This window comes from Phyllostomus discolor, chromosome 15, assembly GCF_004126475.2.
Source record: "Phyllostomus discolor isolate MPI-MPIP mPhyDis1 chromosome 15, mPhyDis1.pri.v3, whole genome shotgun sequence".
Lineage (NCBI taxonomy): Eukaryota > Metazoa > Chordata > Mammalia > Chiroptera > Phyllostomidae > Phyllostomus > Phyllostomus discolor.
Window position 1 is genome coordinate 8,584,648 of NC_040917.2, and position 26,318 is coordinate 8,610,965.

The 26,318-nt window shown below is 41.4% G+C and overlaps 1 protein-coding gene across 5 annotated transcripts in view; it reads left to right on the forward strand.

Moving 5' to 3' along the window:
- The first annotated feature begins 18,654 nt into the window (after positions 1 to 18,654).
- EGLN1 (egl-9 family hypoxia inducible factor 1) overlaps positions 18,655 to 26,318 on the forward strand; it is a 46,805-nt gene continuing 39,141 nt past the window's right edge. For 2 of the 5 annotated variants that reach the window (XM_028531212.2, XM_036016131.1), the window contains exon 1: positions 18,668 to 19,905. In XM_028531212.2, coding sequence (XP_028387013.1) covers positions 19,027 to 19,905 — 879 coding nt within the window. In that variant the 5' untranslated portion in view covers positions 18,668 to 19,026. Of the gene's footprint in view, positions 19,906 to 26,318 lie in introns of all 5 variants that reach the window. The other 3 variants (XM_036016134.1, XM_036016133.1, XM_036016132.1) reach the window with 3 other exon arrangements.

Sequence of the window (26,318 nt, forward strand, 5' to 3'; positions counted from 1 at the left end):
TATTGTGTTAGTGTGCAATACTAAATAGTGGTGTGATAATATATTTTATTTATTCTCTGCCTCAATGATCCCAATATGGCTCTGTGAAGCCAAGAATTCAGGGTGTCAAGGCCAACATGCACCCTTTAAAGTTAAGCTGAAAGTCAACAAAGAATGTGAGTGAAGGAGATACAATTATCAGCCCTGATGCAAGAAACAGAACTGAAATGTGCGGGGGAAGGTCATTCTGAGAGGGCAGAGGGTACTGCACACCGTGCTTCTGGCGTCCGCTCTTCCCGGACACCCTCCCTGGTCAGTGTGCAGCGGCTCAGGCGGGCCTCCTCTCCCAGCGCCCGGCACTGTGCGTACACGTCTCTGCGGCACCCGTGCTGGGACCACTTGTTGACCAAACGTGCCCTGGCCCTTGCCTCCTTCTTTCACACCATTTACTCTTTCCCGCCCATATTGTATATTTTCCAGTTGTCACTATAAGAAGCAACCTATAGGTTTTATAAGCTCAAAGACTCTGAGAAATAGAAAGGAATTTGGGGTTTTTCAACTATTTATGTCATACATTTAACAATGTAAAATATATGGCACCAATTATATGTGTGTATATACGTACATATGTATATTTGTATACTGTAATTGCAGGTCATAGTACATTGAAATATACAATGGGTGCTATATATAGTGTGTGTGTACACACACACACATACATATATACACACATGCACAGGTAGCTACATATATATACATGCACATACAGTTGATTGCTATCTGCACAATATACTATAGCTGCATTATATATACATACCATATATACATATTACCACATGCCACATATACACATTATGTATCTATACTATATACCACATATATGCACATCATATATAAACACTATATATGCACTAGTATACACACATTATATATTTATATACACACTATATATACATACACACATCACTATATATACACACGCTGTATACATTTACACACATACATCACTATGGTGTATATATACATATCGTCCACTATAGTATGGTAGTATAGTAACGTATGACGACCTCCAATGTAGATGGACTGCAAGTATGTCTGCTTTGTCTTATCTACATATAGCTCTAGAGATAGTAACTGAAATGTGAGCATTATATAGTGTACTGAGGCACTTTAACAAATGGATCATGATAAATTGTGATGGAAATGGGGTTTTTTTGGAAGATTTTATTTATTTTTTTTTAGAGAGGGAGGGAGAAAGAGAGGGAGAGAAACATCAGTGTGTGGTTGCCTCTCACGCACCCCCACTGGAGACCGGCCCACAATTCAAGCACGTGCCCTGGCTGAGAATCGAAACAGCAACCCTTTAGTTTGCAGTCCGGCACTCAGTCCACTGAGCCACGCCAGCCAGGGCTGTGATGGAAGTCTTAATCATCTACCGTAACCACAACCGCAGTTTTTCTGTAGAACCCGCTGTGGCTACCCTCAGGAGATGACTTGCACTTCAACTCCCCTAGCCCCTGCCTCTACCGTCATCCTAACATTTCACAGGAATTCACAACTCACCATTGGACATTCTTTTTCTAAGGATTCCCTAGATAATTCCCATCAGCAAACATATTTTTTGTCCCATCTTTCAAAAAATGTCTTGCTTGACTCCACCACCCCTTTAATCACTGCTCTATTTTTGTCCTCTTTCGAGTAAAAATCCTATACTCATCTCCAGTTCTCGCCTACCGTTCTCATGTGAGCCTGCCACAACCAGGTACCCACCCAGCCCACTCCTACACTTCTCACCTCGAGTCACCAATACCATATTTTGCCATGTATAATGCGCACCCACATTTTTGGTACAAACTTTCAGGGGAAAAAAATCTTTCGTTTTAATTTTTTTATTATTTATTCATATTTAGAAACAGAACTAATGATCGTATTCCAAGGTATTATTTTGCATGCACATATCATTATTGCTTCCTAGAGTTACACTTTTAATGCATAAGCATAAATAAAAGAATTAAAAACATTTACATAGATATGGAATTAGTACTACCCATGAATAATGCACACCCTCATTGTTCCCTCAAAAATTTGGGCAGAAAAGTACGCATTATACATGGCAAAATACGGTAATTTCTGCCTTTTCTAAGCCACTCATCACTTCTCAGCCCTCATTTTACCTACCTGACCAGCAGCATTTGTTAGACATGGTCGTTTTCTTCTCTTTGAATCGCTTGCATTTCTTCCCTTGTGGGACGCTATTCACTCCCATTTTTCTGCCTACTCTGTCTCAGCCTGTTTTTCACGTTCTTCCTCATCTCTCTCACCTGTACAGGTTCCCTTATCGCAGTCCTTGTTCCTCTTGTCTTTCTTATCTATACTCACTCATGGCGATCCTTGATGAGTTCCAGAGCTTCCACACCATCCACATGCAGGTGATTCCCAAATTTGTATCTCCGGCCTGGACCTCTGCCCGCAGTTCCAGACCTGTGCATCCAACTGTCTGCTTGACGTCACCACTTAGATCAGTAACATACATTTCAATTTTAATAAGTTAAAACTGATCTCTTGATAGCTGCCCTCCTCAAAGAGCATTCCAGCAGTCCTCCTCACCTCATTAATGGTGACTGCATTCTCCTAATGGCTCAGGTGAAAAACCAAAACAAAGCCCTGACCAGTGTGGCTCAGTTGGTTGGGTGTCATCCCACAAAACCCAAGGTTGCCAATTCGACTCCCAGTCAGGGCACATGCCTGGGTTGTGGGTTCAGTCCCTGGATGGGGCACATATAAGAGGACGCTGATTGATGTGTCTCACATCAGTGTTTCTCTCCCTCTCTTTCCACTCCTTCCCCCCTATCTAAAAATAAAGAAATACAATCTTTAAAAAAAACAAAAATAAAAAATGTTGGTGTCACTTGACTTCAACTCCTCTCCCCCCACTCCTCCCCCTCTCTCCAGCTAACAGGAAACCCTGTCTGTTAGGAAACCCTGTCAGTTCCACCTTCAAAAACATCGGGCTCCTTGTTGCCAATCTCGCTGTCAGCGCCACCATCCAGAGCACTGCCATCTCTTGCCCAGATGACTGCAGGAACCTCCTAGGTATTTTCCACGCATCTGCCCTTGCCTTGTGCAGAATGTCCCTATTAAAATGTAAGTCAGACCTTGTCACTCCTCCACTGGGTGTCCTCCAGTGATTTCTCATCACCTTCAGAGTCAAAGTCAAAGTTCTCTGCAACAGCAACAAAGCTGTATGCGATCTGGCTGCCTGTTACTTCTAACATGTGAGCTCCAGCTGATCCATCCCTTTTCTCTATCCCTTATGGGGAAAACCCCATAGGCCATCAGCTGCTTTCTCAGCAGCAACTTCATAGGCCAGAAGGTTGTGACAGGGAATATTTAAAGTGCTGAACCTACAGCCTAGGAACCTAGGACCCTGCAACCTGAGATACTATGTCTGGTTAGGTTATCATTCAGAACTGAGGGAGAGAGAAAGAACATCCCAGACAAGCAAAAACTAAAGGAGCTTACCACCACTAAACTAGCTTTACAGGAAATGTAGAAAAAAGCGCACTGGCTGGTGTGGCTCAGTGGACTGAGTGCCAGTCTTTGAGACAAAGGGTCACCGGTTCGATTCCCAGTCAGAGCACTCGCCTAGGTTGCAGGCAAGGGCCCTGGTGGGAGGCACATGAGAGGCAACCACACATTGATGTTTCCCTCTCTTTCTCCCTCCCTTCCCCTCTCTAAAAATAAATAAATAAAATCTTTAAAAAACAATGTAAAAAATGCAAAGAATGAAAACACTAACTCAAAAAGATACATTGTCCCTTATGTTCATTGCAGCATTATTTACAATAGCCAGTATATGGACGCAACCTAAGGATCCATCAACAGATGTGAGGATAAAGAAGATACATACATACAGACAGTGGACTATTACTCAGGGATAAAAAAGAATGAAATCCTGCCATTTGCAACAACATGGGTGGACCATGGATGTAACAACATGGATTATTGTACATGAAATAAACCAGAGAAAGACAAATACTGTATGATTTCATTTTTATGTGGAATTTTTAAAAATCAAACAACACAAAGAAAGACTCACAGATTCAAAGAACAAACACAGCTGTCAGCCCTGTCTGGTGTGGCTCAATAGATTGAGCACTGGCCTATAAACTGAAAGGTTGCCGGTTCAATTCCCAGTCAGGGCACATGCCTGGGTTGTGGGTCAGGTCCCCAATAGGGGGAACACAAGAGACAATCATTCACAGATGTTTCTCTCTCTCTCTCTCTCCCTCCCTTCCCCTCTGTCAAAAAATAAATAAAGCTTAAAAAAAAAACCCAAAAATAAACATGGGTGTCAGAGGGGAGGGGGCTTGCAGAGATAGGTGGAAAAGATGAAGGAAAACATATTCAATAATGGTGTGACAACTTTGCATGGTGACAGATGGTTATTAGACTCACTGTGGTGAGCACAGCGTAAGATATATAAATGTTGAATTACTATGTTGTACACCTGAAACTAATATTGTATAACATCTACTATAAAAATATCTGTTGAAAAAATAACTTTTTAAAAAACATTTCATGTATATTTAAAAATATCCATTAGCAAGTAGGGACAAAAATAGAATGATAAAACTCATAAAGTATGTGTAAATTGCCTTGACTGGTGTGGCTCAGTTGGCTGGAGCATCATCCCATAGACTGCAAGGTCACAGGTTTGATTCCCAGTCAGGGCACATGCCTAGGTTGTGGGTTCAATCCCCGTTTGGGGCATGTACAAGGAGGCAACCAATCCATGTTTCTTTCTCACATCAGTGTTTCTCTCTCTCATTCCCTCCCCTCTCTCTAAGAGCAATGAAACAAATGTCCTTGGGTGACATGTCACTGATTCCAGATTTCATTATACTTAGGAAGTTAATTATAATTCATTGCTTTATGTTTTGCCTAGAAAATTCTCAAAATTATAGCATTAGGATATTAGTACTATTATCTCCTAAACTATATGTATATCTCTTAAATCATAAAATGATACCTTATTTCCTTCTTCAAAAAAGTTACACATGACTAGAATGCTTAGCAGGCCAGAAGGCAATTTTTTTCAAATGAAGCTAATCTTTTTCTTTCAGTTGTAGATTCACTTAATATAAAATGACATTGTAAATCATTTCAATTTTACATAGATTACTTTCATAAAACATTTCTAAAACATAATCATTTCATTGTTACAGTGTTACTCATAGATTAGTTATGATCTACCCAAGGGAGCTTGGTATTTCTATTTCCCTTTGAAATACGTGGTATTCGTAAAACTCATCAAAGAGCACGGGAAATCAAAAAGCGTGATAACACAGCTCAATGACGTAAACATTGCTGAGGAGTTTTGAAATATTTTGATTGTTTTGAAAATAATTTTCCATCCAATTAATAAAAAGCCGATTGTATAAGATGTGTGCAGTATAAATGCAAGGGAAACTTCAGAAATTCCATTCTAAACACTTGTTCAAGAAGATCTCTCTACAGCAATAATAATGTCTCATCATCTTCACATTGTTTATTACATTCAGGTGAGAAGTGTTAATTTGTCTCTTCCTTTTTTCCACATGTTCATCTCGAAATGTGGAATTCATTCAGTACAGAGAACAATTTAATTTTCATTAAGACTCTTTAACACTGTATATCTGCAAAAATGTCAAATGATTCAGAGCTGCAGCTACTTCAAAAGAAGGATTTTTTGAAACAAGAAAAAGAAAGAATACCATGCTATTAATTATTTTCTTAATCCTCCCTGTCTCACTGCTGGTGATCCCTAAAATATAATACTAGAAACCTGTACTTGAACATTGGCATTACTATTAGGAAAGCTTTTTTTACATAATAATGTTGATTCAGTTAGGAGTCAAGTGCTTAGAAATATGGGACTTTGTTGGGGTTTTTTTTTTGGCAGTGTCTGCAAAAAAACATACAAAACCTTCTTATGCTCTCTGGGTCTGCCATACATTCACAAACTATTACAAAGGAGATTCTGAAAGATCTGAGTGGTTTTCCCAGTGAGCATGAAGAGCAATGGTCTAGTAAAAAAGCAATTTACAGACTGATGCCCAGAGTATGATACCATTTATGTGAAAAATTCAAAATATAAACTATTACCTTCTGTTATGTACACATTAAGTGGTGATGGTCATGGTAGGAAGTGCACAGGGAGTATTTTCTAGAAGGGTGCTGGATTTTACTTTGTATTCTTTGCACGATCTTGGGATTACATATGAGCATTATGGAGTAAAGAGATTTAGAGAAAGACTCTTCACATGATTATAGGAAAAAAGGCAAAATGCATCAGAAATTCAGCTTAAAACAAATTTTTGAAAGTGGGTCTAATGAATTAATTTGGAAAGCTAGTGGAGTGTAAATGTGGTTTATGGAGCACTTTTAATTAGTCATGTAAATTATATCTTTCAACTCATACAACAAGAGTGAGGCCAAGAACACTATTTCCTCTTTATGGATGGGTACACTGAGACTCAGGATGGGGTATGACTTTCTTTTTTTTTTTTTAAGATTTTATTTATTTATTTTTAGGCAGGGAAGGGAGGGAGAGAGAGAAAGAGAGAGAGAAACATCAATGTGCGGTTGCTGGGGGTTATGGCCTGCAACCCAGGAATGTACCCTGGCTGGGAATCGAACCTGGGACACTTTGGTTCCCAGCCCGCGCTCAATCCATTGAGCTACGCCAGCCAGGGCTGATATGACTTTCAAATATCGTATCAATATTAAGGGAGTTTGAATTTTAACTCAGCTTTTACTCCAAACTCCATTCTCTCTCCACTGGGTTATACGGCCCCCGATAATTTCATCAACGTTTTGTGACCACCTACTAAAAATCTTTGGCTCTTAAGTCTTTTTATTATTTGAACACTATTATTCTATTAAAAACAACTAAATCTATTACTGTCTGGGTTTTAGATCAAAACAATTATATTGAACAAATATTGTACATATTCACTGTAGAATGGTTGCCAAACAAGGAAGTTGAAGAAGGAAACCAAACTTGTACGTCACCCTATCAGTGGAACAGAATCACTGCTGACATCGCGATAAACATCCCTTCAGGCCCTGCCAGACCACATCTTGATGCTGTTTCGTAATCAGCTTTTAAGACTCACTCATTCAACAAGTATTCATTGAAGGCTCAAATGTGTTGCATAACGATGCATTGTGAACAGGTTTCCCTCACTAAAGAGTATCTATGGTCATACTTGTTATATCATAAAATCTTAAGATAGATCTCTATCATTTTGCTTATTTGATGAAGGATACAAGCTGGGGTTTTGGGGGGGTAGGGGTTGTATATAATGAGAAGCTCCAAAGAAATCAAGTTACTACTTTACTAATAGAGTCTCCGAGTTTCCTGCGGAATCATCTGACATTTTGTAATTTGCTCTGTGTGCCCTGAAGCTGTTTTCTAGGGGTTGGCAAACTGTGGCCCACGGGCCATATCTGACCCACCGTCTCTTTTTGCCAGAGTTTTTATAGATACACAGGCACACTCATTTGGTATCCCGTCTCTGGCTGCTCTTCTGGTCCAACAGCAGAGGTGCTGGCCCGCAGGAATAGTATGGCCCTGCAGGCCTGAAATACTTAATATTGGGCCTTTACAGAAAAAGTCTGCGGCATCCTCGCGTATACATCCTACAACGTGGATTGCTGCTCTGGAGCTTCTACGGCCGGCGCGCTCAAGAATCACCGCGGACCGCTGATTCTCGACAGAACTTCCAGGTCTGGGACATGATGCCAGATGCCCGAGTCAGAATCTGTGGGTACAGCCTCCCAAAACCCATAAAAATGTTAGAAAATGTGGGAAAAACCCATACTTTACCCAGCCTTTAGATGAACAAGAGACAGGGAACGACTTCAACTTAAATCACCTGTAAGTACAGAAATAAACTCCAAATTCTAGCAGCACTCCTGCTCCGACAAGCCCGCAGGCGCCAAGGGTAGGGGAGTGTGGCTTCCACAACTCCGTGTGAAATAAAAGAGGGGAGCAAGGGAATTCAACAGAGCAGAGACAAAAGTCACCCCAGTAATAAAATGGTCGACACGGTGTGTTACAACTCGCGTCCAGGAGGTCCTCACTGCATGGAAGAAGCGTGGAGGGGCTGGGGCGGGAGGCGGGGCCTGGAGAACAGCATTTCTTCTGGCCAAGTCAGATGAATCCAGAGGAGATGGTGCCCCTTGGGGCACCACGGTGAGGGGAGAGGAGAAAGTCAAAGTGAGGAACGTGAACACTAGGGCTCACCAACACTTTCACCCTCCAAAATTTTCAGGTGCATATACTTTTTCTTTAACACTGTACTTTCATATCTCGGCTGAATTGGGTATTCATATTGTCCATAAAATGCCTAAGAACGGCAAAAAACTAAATCAACTCCACACACAGCAAGTATAAGAACACAAATAAAAAAGAAACCCACTTTGAATCATATCAGCTGATTGAAATTCTCCCTCCTCAAAAAAACCACAAAATGGTACACTCTAACACAAAACTCTTCACTGAATTATCTATCTCAAACAAGCATGGAGGGACAGTTTTAAAAAACTAGTTAGAATCATACATTCAAAGACTAAGACTAGATAAAGACCAAAATAAAATAAAACTTTAAAACCCTGGGGAAAATGAAACAAGAATTGAACAAACTCAGGAAAGTAACTGGAGAAAAAGACATAGTGTCTAAAAACTGGAGGATAAACTCTAAGGAAGCACAAGGAAGAGGGAATTCAAATAAAAATTGACTAAGAATCATTGAAGAAAGTGAGTAAAACAGCAAGGGAATGAAACTGAGATAAAGACATTTTAAAAGGGATCAGAGAGGATGTGATGGGAGTGGAGAACGGACACACACAAAAATTAAACATACACATACTGGGAATTTTTGAAGGAGAGAAATAAAACAATGGAACAAAACGAGTGTGTAAAATTTTAAAAGTAACTTTCCAGAAGCAAGAAAACCTAAATATTGACAGAGTGCACCACATATATCGAGAAAATGACCTAGTATAAACTCAGAGACATATCTTGGAAAAATCACTAGATTCCAAAGACAAAATAAGAAGCCTTAGAAACTCCAGGCATAAAGATAAAATTACTTATAAAATAGGTAAGAAAATTAAACTGGCATTAGACGCCTCAAGAGCAACATGCAAATCGTTTTTTAAAAGTGTCAAAAATATAAACAACTCTATGCCAAAATACATCCAACACTCTTTAAGAAAAGACAGCAGCCCTGGCTGGCGAATCTCAGTGGATTGAGCGCGGGCTGCAAACCAAAGTGTCGCAGGTTCAATTTCCAGTCAGGGCACATGCCTGGGCTGCAGGCCATGACCCCCAGTAACAAGAAACATTGATGTTTCTTTCTCTCTCTTTTTCTCCTTCCCTTCCCTCTCTAAAAATAAGTAAATAAAATCTTAAAAAAAAGAAAGAAAAGACAGCAAAGTCTAGCACTCAACAATAAATTATTCACAATGTTCAAAATCCAATTAAAACCAGCCATACATGCGAAGAAGGAGGGACTACCGCTCCAGAAGCAAAGAAAAATGGGCCCAGTTGCATCAGACCCCGAAATGTGAAATTGGGTACATCCTTTAAAACATCTTTTACAACTGTGCTCAAGGATGTAAAGAAAAATGTGGACCTAACGAGGTGAGAAATGGAAGCTACAGAAAGAAAAAGCCAAATGGAAATTCCAGACCTGAAAAAGATGACATATCTGAAAGGAAAATAATTCACCCGATGGGGTTACAGGATTACACTGCAAAAGAAAAGATCCGAAGATTCAGTAATACAAATATTTTTGAATGGACGCTTAGAGGAAGGAAAAGACTGGCGAGATAAAAAACTTCAGTGATCTTTGGGACAATATTGAATAGTCTACTCTGTGTACAATTTGAATCTCAGAAAAGTGGAAACAAAAATAGACTTGAAGAAATAATATCCAAAATATTTTCTAATTTGATGAAACTAAAATCATTCCTATCTACAAAGCTCAATAAACCTTAATCAGAATTAAAGTAAACAACACCAATTTCTGTCACCATAAACTTGGTGAAAACTGATGAACTTTCAGAAAGTATTTGGAAAACAAAATACAAGAGCAATCAGCCAAAGATAAGAATTTTCAGAGAATATCATCAGAAACAATGGCAGCAGGAGACACTAGAATGACATTTTTATTTTGCTAAGAGAAAAACCCTCAATCTAGAAATCTATATCCAGCAAAAAAAAATTTTTTAGAATAAGACTTTTGAGGCAAACAGATGCTAAGAGAAATTTTTTCCCCAGCCAGATTTGTACTAAATAACTATTTATGGAAGTTTGTTCTACTTAAAAAGAAAATGCACGAGGAAAACACACTATATACCACCAAAGGAGAAGGAGAAAGAGGAGTGAAGAGGCAGAGGAAGGAAGAGGAAGAAAAGAAAAAGGAGGAGGAAGACGGGGGAGGAAAAGCAGGAGCAAGATCAAACAAGTAGGGGGAGGAGCAGAACAAGCAGAAGCAGCTGGAGCCTCCTGTTTTTGTAAATAAATGGGCCTCATACATATGTTTGTGTATTTTTCTATAGCTGTTTTCACACTACAGGAGCAGAGTTGAGAAGTGATGACAAAAACCAGTTAACTCTCTGGCTGTTTATAGAAAATGTTCGCTGACCCCCTAGTCTATACATTTTAGTAAGATGAAAGTGAACATCAGACTGGATATGAAAGGAAGACCGAACCATACTCTATCTCCGAGAAAATGCTTGAAGTACAGAGGCATATGCAGAAAGATGAAGATGATAGGTCACACAAGCGCTAACCCTAAGAGAGTTCAGGTTGCTGTATTGATGTCAAAGTGGGCAGGTAAAACTAAAAGGAATCAAGAGAGCCATTTCCTAAAGATAAAAACATCAATTCACTTATAAGACATAACAATTTCAACTGTAGATGAGTAACAATGGAATCACAGAACATCAAAATACCACAAAGCAAAGTCTCTCAGAACAGAGAGAACAAGAAAAGTCCCTAACTGTAGCTGGAGAATATAGAAGACTTGAACCCTATGGACCAACCAACCTAACTGACATCTCAGAAACACTCCTCTTTCGACGACACATGGATGTTCAACAGGACAGACCACAGACTGGGCCATAAAAAAAGTCTCAATAAGGGGATTGAAAGGGGATTGAAATCAAACAGAGTATGTTCTCTCACCAAAATGGAATTAAATTAGAAATTGATGGCAGAAAGATGTCTGGGAATTCCAAACATCTGAAAATTAAACAACATGTTTCTAAATACATATTTTACTGAATGAAGATGAAAACAGATAGTATCAACATATCTGGATTGTAGCTAATGTAATATTTAGAGAGGAATTTATACCTTTAAGTGCTCATGTTAGAAAAGAAGAAAGGTCTAAAATCATTCACCCAAGGTTTCATCTTAACCAGAAAAAAAAACCCCCAGCAAATTAAATCCAGAGTGTATGTTAAAAGGAAATTGTTCCAATAATACCAGAAATCAATGAAATAGAAAAGGCAAACAATAGAGAAAATCAGCAAAGCCCAAATTGTTTTCTTAAGATCAACAAAGCCAAACAATCTGTAGCTAAATGATTCAGGAAAGAAAAAGAGAGAAAATACAAATTACCAATATCGGGAAGCTACCTAAATGTTCAAACATGTGGGGCTGGTTGAATAAACTATGGGGTAGTCACATTACAGAGACCCATAAGTCGGAGTGAAAAATGAGGGAGATCTCTAAAAGAAAAGTGATGTACAGGAGGTACTAAGTAGAAAGTAAAGTCTCAAACAGTATAGAGAGGCTTCCTTTGTATAAAGGAAGAGGAAGTAAGAAAACATACATAAATCTGCTTATTTTATAAAAAGAAATAGGGGAGACTTTGCAACTGATACCAAAGAAACACAAAGTACATGAGGAGCTTCCCAGGACAATTACAGGCCAACGAATTGGATAGCCTAGAAAAAATGGATGAATTCCTAGAAACATACAACCTGCCTGAAATATATAAGGACTGAATCCTGAAGCAATAGAAAATCTAGACATACCAATAAGGGGTACATAGACAGAATCAGTAATCCAGAACCACTCAAGAAAGAAATGCACAGTAGCAGGTGGTCCCGTGGGTGAATTCCACCACACATTTAAAGAAAAGTTAATGCCAATCCTTCGCAAACTCTTTCATAAAGCAGAAGAGGAGGGAACGCTTCCAAATTCATTTCACGAGGCCCAGCATTACCCTGACACCAAAACTAGACAGACACTACAAGAAGACTACAGACCAATATCCCTGAAGAATATATACGTAAAAATTCTCAACAATATATTAGTAAAATGAATTAAACAGCACATTAAAAGAATCATTCACCATGAGCAAGTAGGAGTTATTCCTGGATGCAAGGATGATTTGATATATGCAAATCAATAACTTTGATGCACTATATTAATAGAATAAAAGATAAAAATCATATGATGATCTGAAGAGATGCAGAAAAAGAATTTAACAAATTGCAATATTTTTTTCATAATAAAAAATGCTCAACAAGCCCTGGCTGGCATAGCTCAGTGGATTGAGCGCGGGCTGCGAACCAAAGTGTCGCAGGTTCGATTCCCAGTCAAGGTACATGCCTGGGTTGCAGGCCATGACCCCCAGCAACCGCACATTGATGCCTCTCTCTCTCTCTCTCTCTCTCTCTCTCTCCCCCCCTCTTCCCTCTCTAAAAATAAATAAATAAAATCTTTTTAAAAAATGCTCAACAAATTAGATATGGAAGGAATGTTCCTCAGCATAATAAAAAGCCAAAATGACAAGGCCACAGCTAACATTATACCCAACAGTAAAATGTTATAATTCTTTTGTCTAAGATCAGGAAAAAGACAGGGATGTATACTCTCACCATTTCTATTCAACATCGCACTGGAAGTCCTAGCCAGAGCAATGAAGCAAAAAATAAAAGAAATAAATGAAAGGCATTCAAATTGGAAAGGAAGAAGTAAAATTATTTCTGTTCACAGATGACATGACATCACATGTAGAAAACCCTACAGATTCCATTAAAAACTGTTAGAATTAATAAATGAATTCAGTAAAGTTGCAGATACAAAACTCAACATACAGAAATCAGCTGCATTTCTATACAAGAACAATGAACTGTCTGAAAGAAAAATTAAGAAACCAATCATATTTACAAAAACACTGAAAACAATAAAATACTTAGGAATAATTTCAGCCAAAGAGGTGAAAGACTTGTAAGCTGAAAACTATAAGACATTGATAAAACAAATTAAAGAAAACATGAATAACTGAAAAGATATTTTGTATTTTTGGAAGAAATAGTGAAAATGTCCATACTACCTACAGTTACATATACAATGTAAACCCTATCAAAATTCTAATGGCACTTTTCACAGAAATAGAAAAAAAGATCCTAACATTTGTATGGAACTAAAAAAGACCCTCAAAAGCAAAAGATAAGCCCTGGCTGGCGTAGCTCAGTGGATTGAGTGCGGACTGCGAGCCAAAGTGTCGCAGGTTCGATTCCCATTCAGGGTACATGCCTGGGTTGCAGGCCATGACCCCCAGTAACAAGAAACATTGATGTTTCTCTCTCTCTCTCTTTCTCCCTCCCTTCCCTCTCTAAAAATAAATAAAATCTTAAAAAAAAAAACGAAAAGATGAAAGAAAGAAGAAAGAAAGATTTGAAAGAAAGAGAATATTGAATAAGAAGAACAAAGCTGGAGACATCACAATACCTGATTTCAAGCTATATAACAAAGCTATAGTAACCAAATCAATATGGTACTGGCATAAAAATAGGCATATAGATCAATGGACCACAATAGTGTCCAGAAATAATCACCCACATATATGGTCAACTAATTTTTGACAAGGGTTCCAAGAACACACAATGGGGAGAGAGCAGTCTCTTAAATAAATCATTCTGTGAAAACTGAATATCCACATGCAAAAATATGAAACTGGACCCCATCTTTTACCACTCACAAAAATTAACTTGAAGATTTAAATATAAGACTTGAAACAATAAAACTTTGAGGAAAACAGGGGAAAAGATCCTTGGCATGTGTCTAGGCAATGATTTCTTGTAGAAGTCACCAAGAGCACAGGCAACAAAAACTAAAGTAAACAAGTGGGACTACATTAAACTAAAAAGCTGCACAGCAAAATAAACAATAATTAAATGTAAAAGCTACCTACAGAATGGAAGACAATATTTGTACACCATATTTATGATAAGAGACTAATATCCAAAATATATAAAGAAGTCACCTTTGGATCCAAGATGGTGGCAGAGGAGGTAGCAGTTACACTCACCTTCCCCCAGGACCTAAACCAGAATTACAACTAAGTTATAGAACAACCAACCGGAATAACCAACGGAAGACTAGCTGAACAGAAGTCTTATAACCATGGATTTACAGAAGAAGCCACACAGAAATTAGTAAGAAGGGTGGAGCTGCAGAAAGGGCTGGCCCCACACCTACATGCAGCAGCTGAGAATCGGGAGGGACACGCTACCTCCCACAAGTCACGTACCACCAGAGGCTCTTTCAGTGACTGAGCCTAACAAGCAGCCAGCAGGTGGAGGCAGGTGGGGGCATTGGGCCAAGTGAAATAAATCAGACAGAGAAAGACAAATAGCATATAATCTCACATCTGCATGAATCTAAAAGAAAAGAAAGGAACTGAATTCACAGATGGAGAGAACACATCGGTGATTATCAGAGACGAGGGTTGGAAGGGGGTGAAATGGCCAAAGGGGATAAAAAGGTACAAACTTCCATGAGATAAATAAGTCTTGAGGATCTACAGCACGGTGACAAAAGTTAACAACACTTTATTGTTCTTTGAAAGTTGCTAAGAGAATAAATCTTAACAGTTTTCAACACAAAGGAAAAAAGTAATTTATGAAGTAATGGATGTTAACTTACTTCACAGTATTTACATATATCAAATCATTGTTTTGTACCTAAAACGAATACAATGCTATATGTCAATTATATCTCAGTAAAATATTAAATTTAAAAAGGCAAAAGAAATGTAAAAATGTTGGTAAGTGTTGAGATAATTCATATTGAGGATGCTAATACCACTATCTCTATTTTTGTGTATATTTACATTTTTTCAGCAAATAAAGTTACAGAAAAAAAATATTTAGCTGTCTCCTGACTGGGTTGTGTAAGTTACTGATTGCAACTACACTAAACACTAAAAGTCAGTTCAACATTAAGGCAATGTTTGTTAGGGAAAGAACTTCACCATGTGATTACCTTAACACATAATACAGAGTGTCCCAAGTTTGTCATAAAAAAATTCACCGTAATGAGAAATGGCTGTCAAGTTTTGTTATATTTCCTGAGATAAGGTGACCTATTTTTAACCAGGCTAGTGGGTAATTTTTAAACTGTAAGCTCAAAAAGTTGGGTGATACATTTCCCTGAATACATAGAAAGACTATTTAATCATTTTGTTTTTCTAGGAAAAGCACCTTAATAGACAGCAAAGCTGGTCCCGCGTACGTGGGGAAGCACACAGCTCATGCGTGTGTCTGGCAGAACCCCCAGTACAGAGAAGAGCAGGTGCTGTTTCCCGACGACACCTACTTGTGTGTGTCCCAACACTATAGTTAGAAAATGGCTCAGATTTTTTAGTTGTTTTTCCCAGAACTCCAAGATCATCTTCCTGTTTATCTTGGTGGTATGCCTATACTTGTGATTCTTCTGTTCCCTGTAACATATTAAAACGAGATTTTCAGATGAGGAAACAAGAGGTCACTAGCTAACAATCAGATACTTGATTTCCTAAGCAGAACAGATACTGTCTTATGAGTTTTTAACACATTTTTTAAAAGGAGAAATAGGTCTAGTCCCTTTAAGGAATTCTGTTCACTGGCTTTTCTGCAAGTCATCATTTCCTCATTGAATGCAATGAGGAAATTTCCTCCATTGCATACAATCTCAGCTTTGCCTCTTTTAGTAAATTTCATGTCAGTTCCTAGTGGTTTCTGCTTTATAATTTAAACATCACCAGAAGAGCAAAGGGAAGCCAAACAGCGGCTCAGTTAGCTTTGTTCCCACTTGGTGTGATGAGAAAACGATAGCACTTTTACTTTAACTCATCCTTCAGCTTCTAAGATTGATTAGGTTGGGGGGGGGCAGGAAAAATTCTGTAATAATTCTGGCTGTGGGAGAGGCAAGCCTTTGTCCTCCCCCAGAGTATTAGGTAACAAGCTACTGATCCTATAACTTAAGAGGGAAAGACACTGATTGTCTTGCTTGTTTCATTTTCTGTAAATGGGCTTAGCAATACCATCAGCTCAAAGTGTTGTTATGGGGATTACATGAGTTAATATTTGTAAAATGCTTGTAACCGAGATTAGAACACAACAATGAGCACCATATAAGTGTGAATCCTCTACAACACTTGCAGGGCAGAAAGACAAGTGCTACAATGCTGATGGAGTTCAGAATCTTGTTGAGTTTGTCATTGGCTGTTGCATTGCCAGCAGATGGTTTGGTGAAACTTCACTCGTTTCAAATTAGGTCACAGATTATCAAGCCTCAGTAAGTTAAAATTCTGAAATCAGGAGTCTTTGTAAATACTTGAAATACTTTATATTTGACTGTCCTATTCACAAAAACTTTGTTATATTTGATTATTTTCAAGATACACATGTTCAGTCTGTGATTTTTGTATACTTAATTGGAACAAAAGGTAACAAAGGTTTTGACATGAACATTTATTCTTTGAAGTAGCTATCAATGGAGATACATGAAAAGAGCAAGAGATGTAAATACCTATGTAGCAATAAATACCTAAGGTAGTAGGAAATACCTATAGAAATTCTTGGCCTACTTTTATTATCTACAAATAACTAAACTTAGAAATATCAAGGGTTTGTGGAGCACTTGTGTAGCAAAAGGAGGCCTAAGTATTAGATTTTACTTGTTTTGGAATTATACCTTACATAACTTATGTGTATCAAAAATGTTTTAAAATTTTTCTTTCCTAGGCAGCTTTTAAGAATTTCTAGATTTCCTGGGAATCTTGATTAGTGCAAAGGGCAGAACTAGCAGTTCCCTTTTCTTTGTTATCCTCTCTCTTAGGGTACGACTCCCAACCCTAGGTTGTCATTGTTTGTTTACCCGTCCGCCCTGTGCTGGACTGGTAATCTCCTGTGTGTATGTATTGTAGTATAACCACTTCACTTGTGTGCCAAGGACAGTTTGGCACGTATTAAATAAAGCTCCAGGAGAGTTGTATACAGAGCTGAGATAGATCCAGGTCTTGATTCTTTGCAGAAAGTTGGATTTTATTTTGGTCTGGAATTTGAAGCTGTATCTTTCTTACCTCAATCTCCCAGAGGCCAAGCTAATTGGAATTACTGTCCTCTTTCATCGAGTAGGAACCCTAAGATACTGTTTATTTATACAGCAGAATTTAATGACAGTTTGCAGTTCTGTATAGTTCAGGAAAAGTTTTATGCTTTCAGATTCAAGCTAGTTTTTTCTTTAATGCTACAAAGTGGTTATAATAATTCCTCATATTCTTTGGCCTTTGCCCTACACATTTCAGCTCTTGTAAGTGTGCAAGGCTCTTAACCTCATTATAGCATTCAGGGCTGCTGAAGTTATTTGCAGTCTATTCAGGTGATACACGAGCCTAGCACAGCACTGTCCACATTAGCTGGTGTTTAATACAGCTTGCAAAAATCCAAAATCACAGCTCTTTTTATTCTTAAAATAAATGACATGTGGAAAGAAACAACCTTGGCTTATTCTGTAAAACAAAAGAATTGCTTTAATCAGAATAGCACAGATTCCATTAAATGATTTAAAAAAAAAGCTAGTAAGTAATTAATGTAGTGATGCTCGTTTACCAAATCCAAATCTCAGCAGTGGTTCCATCACACCGAATTTAAGTGCCTGAATGCGGATACTGCGATGAGCATGGATTACTTTTACTCAGCAGCCAAATATTTCTTCGCGAGGTTTCAAATTCGGCAAGATTTCACAGGGGTTTAAAATGGTAAAAATATATTAAATTTCAATACCTTTAAATTACCAAACGGGGCACAAAAGCTTGAATTAACACCGCAGCAATACTAATTTTTGGTTTTCACCATTTTAGACCTTGCTGAAACAGAGGCTGTATGGGTGTAATGGAAAAAGCAACTTCGGAATCTGATAGTTCTAACGCCTGGAGTCAGCCCCAGTCCTGCGTGAGACTGGCCAAGTGATTGACTTCTCTGAATTTCCGTTTCCTCCCGGGCAGAACGAGGGCTGCATGAGCCACTTTGCAACCGAGTGCAGAGCGCGCCTCCAACACAGCGTTCGGCTACACAAGCAGCAGCCATCTTACCGCCGCAACTTCGCGTCTGCGCTCGCCCGGCAGGTGGAGAGAGCGTCCGGCCACCCGGGGCGCCGCGCCGTGAGGAGCGGCCCCGCCCTCCCACGGCTCGCAGACCCGCCCCTCGGCGTACGCGCGCAGGCCCCAGGCGCCACCGGCCGAGCGCGTGTGCGCGGCCCCGCCCCCCGGCCCGCCCCGCCCCCGCCCTCGCGCGCCCCCCGCCCGGGTCGCGGCGGGGCCGTGGTGTACGTGCCGAGCGCGCCGAGCGAGTGGCGCCCGCACGCCCTGCGCTCCACCACAGGCCGCCTGGGTGCCCGGGACGCGGAGGCGGCCAAGGAGGCAGGGCTCGCGCGCTCGGGCTCGCGCGCCCGAGCGGAGGTTGCCGTCTGTCGCGCAGGCCGCGCTCCCTCGGCTCCCGGGGGCGATGAGGCGCTGAGGCGGCAGCCGGCGCTGCGGTGCCGGACCCGAAGACGAGGAAGCGTCCGGGCCCACAGTGGGGAGCCGGCCTCCTTCAGGCGAGGGGCGGCGAGTGCATGGCGCAGTGACGGGCCCTGCCACTCCGCCCGCTCCCCGGTCCCGGGCGAGGCCGTCCGGCCGCCACCCCTCCTGCTCGGCCGCCGCCGCCGCCATGGCCAATGACAGCGGCGGGCCCGGCGGGATGAGCCAGAGCGAGCGAGACCGGCAGTACTGCGAGCTGTGCGGGAAGATGGAGAACCTGCTGCGCTGCGGCCGCTGCCGCAGCTCCTTCTACTGCAGCAAGGAGCACCAGCGCCAGGACTGGAAGAAGCACAAGCTCGTGTGCCAGAGCGGCGAGGGCGCCCCCGGCCACGGGGCGGGACCGCACCCGCACGCCGGCCCCTCGCCGGCCTCCACGGTGCAGCCGCCCAGGGCCGTCGGGGCCAAGGAGGCCCGGAAGGCGACGCCGCGCCGGGACAGCGCCGCCGCCGGGGACGCAGCCAAGCCAAAGGCCAAGCCCGCGGCGGCCGCGTCCCCGCCTCGCGCGGCGCCGGGTGGCCGGGGCCCGGCGGCGGCGGCCGAGGCAGAGCCCGCGAAGGAGGAAGCGCTGGGCCGCTCGTCGCTGTTCCAGGAGAAGGCGAACCTGTACCCTCCGAGCATCGCGCCGGGAGAGGGGCTGAGCCACAGCGGTGGCCTGCGGCCCAACGGGCAGACGAAGCCGCTGCCGGCGCTGAAGCTGGCGCTGGAGTACATCGTGCCGTGCATGAACAAGCACGGCATCTGCGTGGTGGACGACTTCCTGGGCAAGGAGACCGGGCAGCAGATCGGTGAGGAGGTGCGCGCCCTGCACGACACCGGCAAGTTCACGGACGGCCAGCTGGTCAGCCAGAAGAGCGACTCGTCCAAGGACATCCGAGGCGATCAGATCACCTGGATCGAGGGCAAGGAGCCCGGCTGCGAAACCATTGGGCTGCTCATGAGCAGCATGGACGACCTGATCCGCCACTGTAACGGGAAGCTGGGCAACTACAAAATCAATGGCCGGACGAAAGTAAGTGCGTGCTCAGCCCCTGCCCGCGACAGGAGCCGCCTAGGGCAGGGAGCGAAGTGTCTGTAGAAAAGCGATCTTTTTGTGCAGCACCCTGTTAGGAGAACGGATGGAATCCGTCAGGAGGTGTTTATCCACTTAGCCCCGTTCTCTGTGTCCACTGTTTCCAACCTACTGTCTGTCTGCAAACTTCTCTGTCTACTTGCATAGTTTTCTGGCTGAACTTAGGGCCCTTCCTTTAATTTACTTTCTCTCTTTCTCCCCCCCCCCCCTTACTCTCTCTCACTCAGTCATTGCGCTATTACTTCAAGTGTGGTTGGAGTTTCAGCCCGCCCAGTGGGGGACATTAAAGTACTGCCCCAGCAAGAGCTGGTTCTGCGTCTGCCTTGTGCTTGCATTCGCCACTCCGCTCTCTGGTCTTTGCACCGCTCGTCAGATTCTGACCTGCAGAGTGGAATGCTCAGTTCAGCTAAGAATGGCCCCGCTGACCACAAAAAGGTGAATTTAAAGTTAGCATGTAGCCCAAAGAGGCCTCATTTCTGGAACAGCTTGGCTGCTCCCCTCCCCCTCGCTCGGTCTCTGCTGTTTTGAAACCCACTACACAACCGGGAAAGAAGGGTTTCCGTTTCCAGACCTCTCAGCGTAGGTAGGTTACATTTTTAGCATAGGTTTCCTTTATTTGCTTTGTTAATCCCTCTGTTGAAAAAGAGCTTTTTTGGAGCTTCCTTGGGGGGGGGGGCGCAGGGAATTGGAGCAGGAGTGAAGGCTCCTTTGGTGAAACTTGTTTTCTCTTTATAGTTTATCTCCAACAGATTCTTCAGTCTCTACCTACCGATGCCTCCTGCCTCCTCGGTATGATGAACAGTAGGCTCGTTCCTCCTTAATACTCTCTTGCAGTTCTTTTGCGTTTTCTTTCCCAGATCTTAATACTCTCTTTGTATCCAGGTTCACTCCAGGCCAGCCCGCTCCACCCTCTTCCTTCATCACTCTCTATTTGATATTGTGAGTTTTGAGAGCTTATTTTAGGAGATTATCACACCCTTAGGTGTTTGTAGGTACCCACTAGCTCTTTCCAGCTGTTCTTTGTGTGCATGTCAGACCATCTATTTTGGTAATTGTTATGGATGACTCTCAGGTGGTTCGAGAGGCTGTGCATTGGCAGTAAGAAAGTTCTAAACATGAAAATTTTGTGGGGGCAAAATACAGTGCATAGTCTGACTTACATACGGTTGCTTTATTGCTGGATGAAGGCACATGTCTTAACATCGTGCAGTCTCAAGAAAATGAACAGTGGCTTAATGCTAAGCTGGAAGAAAAAAGGGGGCTTGATTCCATCTCAGTCTTGGTCTTTAATGAGGACTTCATTTATATGTTTTAAAATCACTTTGTCTGCAGTGTGAGTGTAATCATGAACCTTAGAGTAGGAAAGGAACTGGCTGGAGGGAATATTAACATTACTATTCTGTGAAGACGGACCAAAGTGTGTTGTTGGGGCAGAAGCTGAAGGTGAAATCTTGAAGAAGATGATGTCCTAAATCCTCCTTGATCTGCTTTCCGTCATTAACTTAGCTTTCCACGGTAAGCTCAGTCCTTTTCTCTCCTACTTCCCTGTTTACACCTGTCTTTTTCAGGGAAGGGGACAGCAGCCAGCCTGTCTTTCACAGCCATTGCTTCTCTTGAGACGGCTGTTAGAAAACAGCCGTCTCCTTCCTAAGATGCCTCAGTGGCTGAAGGGAACAGTAGTTTAGGTTTTCAATTACTTGACTGCACAGACGGTTATGCGATAAGGGACTAGATGAAAGAAGGGTGGATTTTAAACTCTTTAATTCAATCTTATACTTAACAGTAATTTGAAGGATGTAATCTTAGGATCTGTAAATGATCTTAGGGGATCCTTTTCATTGTACTTAGCTGAGAGACGTTTTGTTAATCATACACGTTCAATGATGTAATGTAACTATTCCTAAAAAACCCAGAGATGCTTGCTTTGGGGAGATGGGAAGGCTATCAAATTACCAGCCCACATGCAGGGGTGGGCAAAAGCAGGTTTACAGTTGTAATACAAATCATACAATAATCAATGAAGAACACAAGAGTAAACTCTGTGTTTCATGAACTCACAACTGTAAACCTACTTTTGCTCACCCCTGAATATGGAGCAATCACAGTGCGCTGGCACCAGATTAGTTTCGATGCAGACGTGATCGTGATAATCCTGTGAAGTAGGTAGCATCATTCCTAATTTACGTGTGAGGGTATTTCAGCCCAGACTTGTCCAAGGCCTACACTTAGGATAATGTGGGGCATTCATACGTAGTTCCTTCACATATCAAGCCCTGTGCCTTTTTTCTTTTTTATTACTATACTACACATACGTTAGGTGGATTCTCAGGTGAGAACATGTAGATTACTTAGCATACATACTACTGAAACTAAAATTCGGTGGGTAATTGTTACTGTTGGGCTACGTAGACTTTTGATGACGGACTATGCAGTGTTTATTTCAGATAGTGGCTGAAAAACCACTTCATAGTTGTCCACTTGAATTATGCTCATTTCAACATAGTAACCCTTGAGAAAGGCAGAGTATGGGTACTCTGTACACTTGCAGAGACGGTCTTCATTTAAGAATTTTATCCTTTACAACAGTTATTTAAAAAGCTATTGGCCTTAATGTGTAGTATTTTTCCCACTTAGATTTCCACAGCAGCTCTGTAAAGTAGGTAGAGTGTTGCTGTGGTATCCCTGTTTATAGATTAGAAAAGTGAGGCTCAGGAAAGTGAGTTCACTTGTTACAAGGAAATCATGTAGCATACCAGGACTTAAATTCGGGTTTCTGACCGAGATTCTGATGTTCTTTTTCGGTCAGGTTATTCTGTTTGGTCTTGGTGTGTGTCAGCGCTTGATAATCAGATGATACATAATCGCCTGTGGCTCATTCGGTGCAGGCTTTGATTTCCCCCAAGTTTCTACTTCAGGCATGCTTATCTGGCCACAGAGAGTCCGACTATTTCAAAAGAGGAACTACAAGGGAAGAATGAAGTAGTAATAGGAGAAAAATGGGAACACGGTTGTAGCCACCCATATAACTGAGCTTGTTTCCACTTTCTGTGGCTCTTTTTTGGGGGGATCGCCCCCTTTTGCTCTTAAACTGCCCTTTACTCCTTGGTTCTTTCACACACCCTTTCTTCTATCAAGAAAACTTACAGTGATGTCCAGAAGGGAGGAACCCTGGTCTGCTAATTTGTGAAGAGTAGTGTTCGGTAAGAAATCATAGGTGCCTTTACTTGCAGGTAGAGGAAGAATAGGAAGGCAGAGGACTAAGGACCATGGGAAAATATCAAACTGTTACTCAGTTGGAGATTCTTAGCCACTGTGAAGGGGGAAGAATTGCCTGTTAAAGTAAAAATACTAAAGTCATACACGTATTTTTAGAATTTTATTCAAAACTTACTCTGCTCAGTTAAGATGTACATAAAGAAAAGGAGTGATAAATTAGGTTGAGACCAATATACCCCCGATTATATTTCTAACATTTTTCACTTAGTACTGTAGTAGTCATCTCTGGCTGAGTAAGGGTTTTGGAGCAAAGAATAGGATGAGCAGCATTCTGTTACTTTATCATCACTGCTGTGGAGGTGGTGGTGACAGTCCTCTTAGATGTTATGAAGAAAACTAAGCATAACTTCCCTCTGAGTCTACTTCTGCCGCCTTCTCTGCACTCCCGGCATCCGGGGTGTGCAGATTGAAGCAGCTCGCTTAGTGTTTTAATAACTGCCAGAAGTCAAGGGCAAAGTCTGTGTGCAGACAGGCTGAGGATATTGGTGCTTCAGTGGTTTTTACAGAGTGCTTTAGAATTTAAGAGCTCCATGTGGGTTGAAAAGAGTCCTAATAGGTTGCGACCAAACCGAGTTCAGCTTTTAAAGGAAAACATTTTGTATAGTGAATTAGTTCACATATAAGGTAAATCCTTTAATTTTAAAGGAATTTAAAATAAAAGGGGGGGTGTGTGTGGTGGGTTTTTTTTTTTTTGCACGTTTATAACTATTCCCTCATCTGTTACCTAATAAGCCACAAAAATGCCTTTGAAACCTTAGTCACAGGAGGTCATCTAAATGTAGGATAGTTGATTTTGTGCTGCTCTTAGATCTGGGTTGGATCCTAGATCTGCCACTGTTTCTGTGTCCTTGAGCCAGTTGCTTAGCCTTCCTGAGCCTCAGTTATTCCATTTGTAAAATGGTGTTAAATGATATCTGTCTTCTGCCTCTCAGCTTGCTGTGAACACATATGTGTAAGAGCACTTTTTTAAGTTTAAAGCACTATGCAAAACTGTTGTTAACTGTTACTCTTCCCACTTAACATTTTTTCTCTTTTCCTTATTCTTTAAGAGTTCTATGCCTTTCCTGTCTTTCTCCCTCTTATAAGCTAAAGGAGAAAAGAATGATCACCCATTTTTTACTTTCTTCTCTTGTACACACACACTTTTTTTTGAAACAGTAAATAAGTCCCAAGGAGATTAAGTGACTTGTTCAAGGTCATAGTGCTGGTTAATGACAAAACTGACAGACTGACATTTAATCATCATTCTCATATCTGTAACTTTATGCTGCATCTCGTAAAAATTACTTATTTCCATTTCACTAGTTTTGGTATATCTTACGCTATTTTTGAGGATTGTTTGAACATTTATGACTTCCTTTTCCTTCTCCCATGTACTTTCATCATTCTATACTTTGGTTTATCTGACATTCTAGTTTAAATTTTACTCCTTTAGATAATTTCCTCTTACTTCCCCTAGATATTCTTTGTTCAGTTTCTTTCCTCCAACATGGAGGCCGTTTTCCCTGAAACAGGGCCAGTCTCCCCGGTTTCCTGAGCAGGAGCCGTCTTTCTGCAGTGTTTCTGCTTTGCACATTTGTTCTGTTTTCCTTTCCCTTGTTTTCCTCCGTTAGCCTTGGAATCTGTCCTTGTTCATCTCCTGTTTTCTGGTGCCTGTTCCTTTCTGGTGTGCCTCTGGATGGGTGCTGTCACCTTAGTTTTTATTTAATTTTTGCTTTACTCCTTTCACATGCCACCAAATGTTTCAGGCTCCCTTTTATTTGAGCAGATTCATAAACCGTTTTCATGGAGGCATTTTACTACTCTGCTTGCATTCTGCCTCTCCCACTGTGCCCCTGTTTTTGCACTTGAAACATTGTAACTATAGGATGGCATTCAGAGCATTTACTGAGCCATATTCATAGCTTGTCTTTGACTGTTATTCCAGCTAAAACCTTTCTCTTCTAAAAAACAAAAGGAAAGAAACAAAAAAACTAATAGATGGTTAACGAGAGTCTTCCCTTACAATAGATTATTTCATGCCTGTACTTTCTATTCCAAGGTCTGAACTGTTCTGCCACCTTTATCAGAATGTGTTGTACCTCATTATCATACTTTTCCAGAACCAAATCAAAGTTTTATTTTTTAAGGACTTGGATAGCATCTGTAGCTTCTGTTTGCTTATTAAAATCACCATAAAATTTTCAAGTGTTTGGAATTCTTATTTTATCATTGTCCCAAATCCCACTCTTTACCAAAGGAAAATGCACGCACTTTTGGCCCCTCCTGACTGTTTTCTCCTGAGTCCCGTTTTGATAGTATTTCGTTCATTTGTTCATTCAGCAATATGAAGTGCATATTTTCTATGTACGGGCTCTGTTTTAGGAGCTAGGAATACCTGAACAACAGGAACGGAAAAGCCCACGTTCTCATGGAGCTTAAATTCTGCTTGAGGTGGATGAGGTATCGAGAGAGACAGTCAGTAAACATATGTTTAAGTAACACGACATGGTAGGTAGTCATTGTTAAGATAAAAAATAGACAAGGACAGGGACTCGGAGTAGTAGCTGCAGATGTGGTGAGAATTAGCTGGCTTCTGGATATGATTTGAAAGTAGAGTCAGTGAGCTTTGCTGGTGGATATGTGAGGTATGAGAGAAAGGAAGAAGTCAAGAACGACGCCAAGGATTTTGGCTCTAGCAGTTGGAAGGAAATAGTTATTATTTTATTTTGCCTGACTCTTCTGCTTGTCTTCTCTTGCCCCACTTTTTCAGTTTCCATTTATAGCAGCTTGTGGACACTCACTTTGCAGCCAAAGCCTGAACAAAAAAGTTCGCTGCTCTCCTCTTCCACATTCCTTCCCATTGGCTGTGCTTCCTGCCCCTGCTCTTGCCCTTACAGCCCTGTCCTTTCTTCTCCAAAGGCCTTGGGGCTTCTTCGCACACTGTGCTCCTCAGCTCTGCCACTGGGGCTGTGCCGAGATTACCGCTACAGGAGGTTTCGCGGCACTTCTGTTGCTGACCACAAGACTGTCTGTGCTTTTTGCATGAACTCACTTTAGATGGCTTGTGGCTACAAATCCACGTTTAAAAGAATTAC